General features: G+C 57.1%; 2 protein-coding genes across 2 annotated transcripts in view; one reads left to right on the top strand and one right to left on the bottom strand.

Annotated features, from left to right (window-relative positions):
• Positions 1-6,352, top strand: part of EXT2 (exostosin glycosyltransferase 2) — a 203,059-nt gene that overhangs the window by 175,568 nt on the left and 21,139 nt on the right. The window lies entirely within an intron of this gene.
• Positions 165-6,352, bottom strand: part of ALX4 (ALX homeobox 4) — a 53,372-nt gene continuing 47,184 nt past the window's right edge. The window contains exon 4 of the mRNA XM_017858120.1: positions 165-4,907. Within this exon, the coding sequence (XP_017713609.1) occupies positions 4,578-4,907 (330 nt within the window). The 3' untranslated portion in view covers positions 165-4,577. The remainder of the gene's footprint in view (positions 4,908-6,352) is intronic.

Below are 6,352 nucleotides of genomic sequence, written 5' to 3'. Positions count from 1 at the left end.
TTGTTCATCTAGCCCTGGTAATCCCTTCTGTACTGTGTCAGCAGTTCAAAAGGGCACTGTTAGTATTTTTTGCCGACTTCAATTAACGTGAGATTTCAGAGGCCCCTCTGATCACATTTCATCTGTCACAAGTCAGGAACAAAACAGACAGATTCCAGTTGAGAGGAGGCAGGAGAAGGAGTTTATTGCAAATAACAACAACCAAACAGTTTGGGCTGGGCCAGCAAAGGGTGTTCTGGGAGCGCCCAGCTGCCTCTGCACTCCATTTTGCCTTGTGCCTGGGTCCCTACGTCTCCTTCCCATCCGTGTTCCTCCTCTCCCAAAAAAGATGTAAGTGCAATAACTTACTTTAAAAGGCAAGAACGTTTCTTTTAATATTTTGCTATAATGTAGTTACATGGTGGTATAGGCAGTAAAACTTTATGGAACCGACCTCTTTTTTTTTTTTTACATTTTCTGGATTTTACTGTATTTTAATATATATTTTAATATTCCACCCCAGGCCATTAAGCTAAAGGAAAAGTTGCATTTATACAGGGTTAAAATATCTTACAATGAGAACAATAAGTATCGGTTGAGGTTCATGTTCCTTCTAGCACTCAGCTCTCTTTTTTCAACCACTGCACACCCAAACAGATGCTTAGACATTGAAAACTGTCCTTCAAAATCAGTAGTATAAAGGCCTAGCTCTATGTGTGTGAGTGAAGAGGGAAGAAAGGAGAGGCTGAGGTGAGGTCATGGAAGCACCTTTCCTCCCTACAGCATCCTGAAAGAAGTGAAGTGGGATTGATGGGTCTTTGTCATCTTCTTATTTTTTAACTGGATAGTCACAGAATATTATCCTGGGGGCCCGTTTACCAACCATCCTCCCCCAGCTAGGCCTGTTTGCCTTTGCATCTGACAGTCAGGGCCATGAAACAGACCAGGAACCCCCAGGTGTCTTTCGGGTTCTCAAAGATGGCCCCCCACTGTCTAGCCCAGGGAGGGAATGACTGCATAAGCAGGGTACATAAAAGTGTACGTTTCATGGAAACGTCCCTCTTGTCTGCCCAGCCGAAATGACGGGAGATGGGGCATGGAGCTGGGTCCGGTGTGATCATAGCCGTGTGTGCTGGGGACCCACCCCATACTTGCTGCACCCACCCCATCGCAGTGTCTTTGAGCTATCCTGGCCACAGTGCTTCCCGAAGCTGGAGTCACGGTACTGAGCGCTGAGAATCAAGTATAGTTAAAAGAATTCAAGGAAAGTTCTAAAAGCCCATGTCCTCCAAGTGCTATTTCAGCCTTGGAGACAAGCCTCTCTGTGTGTCCCCCAGAGCCCTCGCTCCCATGCCCCAGGAGTAGTGCTGGCATCTGGAGGGCAGTAGCAGCACCTTAGTGTCGAGCCTTGCCATGCTGAGACCTGTGCCCAGCAGGGACTGGAGGCTGTCAGTGTGGGGAGGCTGCCCGTCCATCTGCTGGCTACCCACGACTTCATTTTTAAGTTGCCATCTCTGTTGAGATCTTAGGCAGATATCCAAAGGAAATCCTCACCTCTCTTAGCTTATTCGCATAGCAGTGAACCACGTGGCAGATAGATGCTTCTCTCCACCTGCCTTCATGAACTGTAGCTCCAGACGGCCTTGGGCAGCTGCCCTGACTTGCTCAGGCATCCTAGGAGCTGACATGGCAGTGGCCCCCTACTCTGCAGTGCAGAATGCCGGGCCTAGCCACCTGTCTGGGAAGAGACCGGGCCCCAAGGTTCTCTTCTGGAGAACTGAGCTGCTGAGTGAATGCTCATGAGGCACTGGGGAGCTCCGTGCAGCACCGGCCACTCCCGGTGCCACCGACGCCAGGGCCCTCACACCCTGGGTGGCACATCCCAGGCTCCTCTCTCAGCTTAGTCTCAGGGCAAATGCAGGTCAGGGCAGTCACTTCTCCACTCTGGGCCAGGGTCTTCTCTGTTGTGAAGGAACTGGACTAACCAGAGGGTTTCTAAGCTTCCTGCCAACTTGGTGGTCCTATCATACCTAGTGTGGTCAGGTGGACCCCAGGGGCTGGGCCAAGCCGCGGAGGACATGCCTGGGGTATGTGGCTGCCTTTGATGAGATGAACAGGAACGTTTCACATTGGCGTGTTTAATCCTAGCCACTTCCTGGGTGTGTTGGGACAGGCAGCCATAGCCACAGGGCCTTCTAATAGACGCCTTTTCTTCTCAAGCTTTTGGGTTGAAATTTGCCTGACTTGGGTCTAGCCTAGCCACAGAGCGGACCCATGGAGGAACTGAGTGCCGGGGGCCCCTCTGGAAGAGCCCCCTTAAAGCTCTCGCTCTCCCTCCCTGCCTGGTCTGGAGCTACCTGTCTGTCCTCCTCTTTGTCCTGATTCCCTCGCTCTCCCTCCTGGCCCACTCTGGAGCTACCTGACTCTTCTCCTCTTTGTCCTGATTCTCTCATGGGTGAGAAAGACCCGGGGTGAAAGTTCCTTCCTCCCCCATCCTTCTTCAGCCATGAACATTTCAGAAGGAAATGGGGAGAAATGGGGAACTGTTCCCAGCCTTAAGTTCTTCCTTTCCCTGGCTAGATTTTGGGGGAGTCTGGGTCATTTCAGCAAACCTCAGAACTAGAAAAAACTTCCCAAAAGTCACTCCAAGATCCTCAAATATTTGAAACACTTAAAGCCAAGCCTCCAAGAACATTTAATTCAATGTCCAAGACCCTTTCACCTCTATAAGCTCAATTTTAGAGCTACGGTTCACAAAGAGGTCTGACTCTTATTAAGGGAAGCCACAGCCAGACCCTTCCTCAGCCCGGTTTCTAGAGCAGATGAGAACACCAGGCAGGCGGGAGACTGTCACTCCCAACCCCAGAGACCCTCATTCAACAACACCAAGTTTACCCTCAGCCCAACCCAGCAGGCCTTTCTGTGTCGGCGACCCTGAGCCCTACTCCATGACAGGAATCAAGGGAGAAGGTAGAAAAGGCCAGCACTTCAATGCGGGGGGCTGCCTGCTGGAGGGACCCCCCTGGGGTCTGACAGGCCTGCCTCTGGACGGTTACTGTGTACTCCCAGCTGAGGTGAGGGCTGGGGCTCAGGGCCAGACCTAAGCTGCAGGGGTCAGGCAGGCATGGAGCTCCGCTTCCTGGAGCGGGAAGCCTGGTTTCAGGAGGGCATCCTGCCACCCCCATCTGCAATAGCAAAGCCACGCCGAGGAGCCCAGGCCAGGAGCCCTTCCGCAGGCTGGAGAGAGGGCAGAGGGTCCCGGTCCCTGTGGAAGAAGTGTAAGGACGGAGTGTGGAAAGCTGTGTGGAGAAGAGCAGCACCCTCCCCAGTGCCTGGAGGGACAAAGAGCCCCCATCTGCCGTGGAAGGCTCTGGGCAGTGATGACACTGTGACAGATATGGCAGGCCAGCGACAGTCAGTCTGGGCCGTGGCAGAGCCTGGAGGCGAGCACGGCCACGTGTCCCTCTAAAGCAAAGCCTGCATTGGTGGCCTCTTGACCCTCTGCCACCCGACCCCCAAGCCCTAGCTTGTGTTTCCGAGTGTGAGTCTTTTCCCCACGCAGGGGACCAGTTGCTGACAGGAGGGAGGGCCTAGGGTAGGGCAGGGGGGGACGCCGCCCTTGGGCATCCTCCTGAAGGGACCCTGCCTGAGGCGCTCCGGATGGACGAACAAAGCGCGTGCAGCTGCCTAGACCTCCCCTCTGTACCGGATGCCAGGCAGGCGGGAGAGCGGGAGGACTGCCCGGGCCCCTGCCCCACCTGGCTGCCTCCCCCTCTCCCAGGACCTTTCCTTCTTCTAGCACCGTGGGAGCCCTTGTGGCATCCGTGTTCTCAGCCACCCTCAGGTCTGGCTCCTCCCCTATAGTGTCCAGTGAGGGGCTGGCCCATGTCTCCCCTGGGGACTGGCATTGCTAGATGGCAGCAGGGGTCCTCGGCTCCAGCTCCTGTCGTCCTCTGCCCACTCCCTCCAGGTGTATCCAGCCCAGGGGACAGCCAGGATGCAGTCAGCCAGGCTCTGTCAGACTCGCTGCTGTTTGGGAGAAGGTGGAGGCCGTTGCCTTGGCCCCAGCTGGTCAGATTCCATGTGCTTTCAGGGAGAGAAAGATGGGAGGGTAGGAGGCCGGTTCTGCAGGGCAGCCTGTGCCTCAGACACACAGCCACCAGCCTGGTGACCAGGGGACCCCACTAGGAGGGGGAAGGATGGACAAGACTGGGCTGGTGAGGCTGCTGGGTCTGCAGGGAAATCTAACTTTGACTTATGGTCAACTAGGCAGGGCAGAGGAGGTGGCAGGAGGGAGAAAGCGCCTTCAGGTTATCATGGATGCGAAGCCGAAAAACGTGGCCACTTGGCTTTCTCCACTGCCTGTGGCCGGGAGCAGGGGTCAGGGCCTCAGTGCCAGGAAGGGGCCAGGGGCCTGCTGCCCCCTCCCTCCCAGCAGTCCACGGGGCCTCAGACTTGGGGCGGCTGAAAGTGCTGAGGGTCAGGCCCCTGGCCCAGGCCAGGTTCCTAAGAGGAAAGTCGAGTGGGAGGCTGGGGGCCTGGAAAACATGGGCGTGGCCCATGGTGTCCCGAGGTGGGGACGGGGCAGGGGTGCCCTGTCATGTGGCCCAGGAGATGGCCGCACTGTGCTCCTTGGCCTTCATGCGGAGGGCCGCGATGCTTGAGGTCTTGCGGTCCGGCTCGCCATTGAGCTCGTAGCCATTGAGGCCTGGGCTGAGGCTGGCTGCTCCAAACAGGCTGCCCATGTGCGTCTGGCCCACGTGACTGCCAGCTCCAGACACACTCAGGAAGTCGGTGACGCTGCTGGCCCCAGAGCCAGGGGGGTGGGCGTGAGGGGACATGCAGGCAGGCACCGGGTCGCAGGGGACCACGCAGGCCGGCACTGGTGAGGCAGCCCCATTGTTGCCGAGCCAGGACGGGTTCTGAATCTGGGAGACGAAGGGAGAGATGTCACCGGCTGGCGGGCAGGCGCGGTATGGAAGGGGCTCGCCCCTTCCCCCAGAGCACCTCTCCCGTCACTGTCCATCCTTCCCATGAAGCCCCTCGTGAGCATTTAGCCTTCATGGACATCCAGATACCCCTGCGGGGGTGGCTTTTACACCTTGGCAACCTCTGTTCCCAGGGCCAGGCTAGCAGCCGAGGGAAATTCAGTTCTAAGGAGTGACCTCAGGCTTCATCAAGGGTCCAGTGGAAGGGTGACACCCCAGCAACCCCCAGCTGGCTTCCTAATTTTAGACTCAGCTGTAGACTTGGCCTCCATCTGTGGATGGCAGCTGTGTCTCATTCACCTCCAGCTCCTCCCCAGGGCCCTCATATCCGCAGGCACCTGAGCAAGGTGAGTGGACCTCAACTCGGAGAACTTTGGCATCACAAATTCCCTTGGGCCCCCACCAGTAGAAGGGAAGGTGGAGGGGTTGGGTAAGGTGGGCGGCAGGGTCTTAAACCTCTCAGAAACCAAGGGTAGTGGCTGAGGTTCCAGGGCCTGAACTAGGAGGCTTCAGAACTAACTCAGGATGGAAGGGGCTGCCTCAGGAGTGGGCAGCCAGAGCCGAGGCTGGACCTCCTCATGCGAGAAGGGGGCGAGGGCATGACCAGGGGTGAGCTGGCCATCTTATCTTCCATCGGTGCCACTGGGCTTCCCTTCCCTCCCCAACGTTCACCTGGGGCTCCCATCTTCCTCTGCCCTCTAGGCACGTATAAGGAGGTAGAATTAGGGTGTGGGGGAGATCCGGGAACCTCTCAGCTTATGCACACAGGATTCCTGGTAACCTCAGGTGGGCTTCTGCTGGCCTGCCCTCCTGCATGTGTCTGGAGCACACTCAAAGGAGGCATTTGAAAGCAGGGAGAAGGAGCTCAGCCCCAGTCCCAGAGGGAACCGCATTTCTCTCCGCGGTGCAGGGGAAGGGGGACCAGTTGGCCTCCATCACCCCATCTTGGAAGAGGTCTGGGCACACACTATGTGGTGCTGTAGGTGAGGTGGGGGTAGGAGGGGTGAATAGGGCCCTGTGTTGGTTTCTGCCTCCAGCTGCGCGCTCAGGCAGCAGAGCTCAAAGCCAAGGAGGGAGCTAGAGTTCCATCCTGCGAGGACAGAGGGAGGCTGAGTTTAGGGAGGGAGAGGGGAGAAAGAATGGAAGAACACAGTGCGAGCTCATGCCGATGGCGCCTGTGTGAGACGTCCCATATTCCTCAGCCTCACCTCCAGGCCTGTGCCCTGCCCCCCTGCCCCCCTGCCCCCCTGCCCTATGAATCCCGGGTTGTGGGAGAGCGAATGGAGGGCTGGTCTGGGTGGAGAGCCCAGAGACCATTTGCTAGCACAGAACCTGCTCAGGGAGAAGTAAAGGAGGCAGGGGTGCCCGTGCTACTGGCTGGCTGC

Source organism: Rhinopithecus bieti, unplaced genomic scaffold (assembly GCF_001698545.2).
Source record: "Rhinopithecus bieti isolate Rb0 unplaced genomic scaffold, ASM169854v2 scaffold_46101, whole genome shotgun sequence".
Lineage (NCBI taxonomy): Eukaryota > Metazoa > Chordata > Mammalia > Primates > Cercopithecidae > Rhinopithecus > Rhinopithecus bieti.
This window is presented reverse-complemented; position numbering and strand designations above follow the sequence as displayed.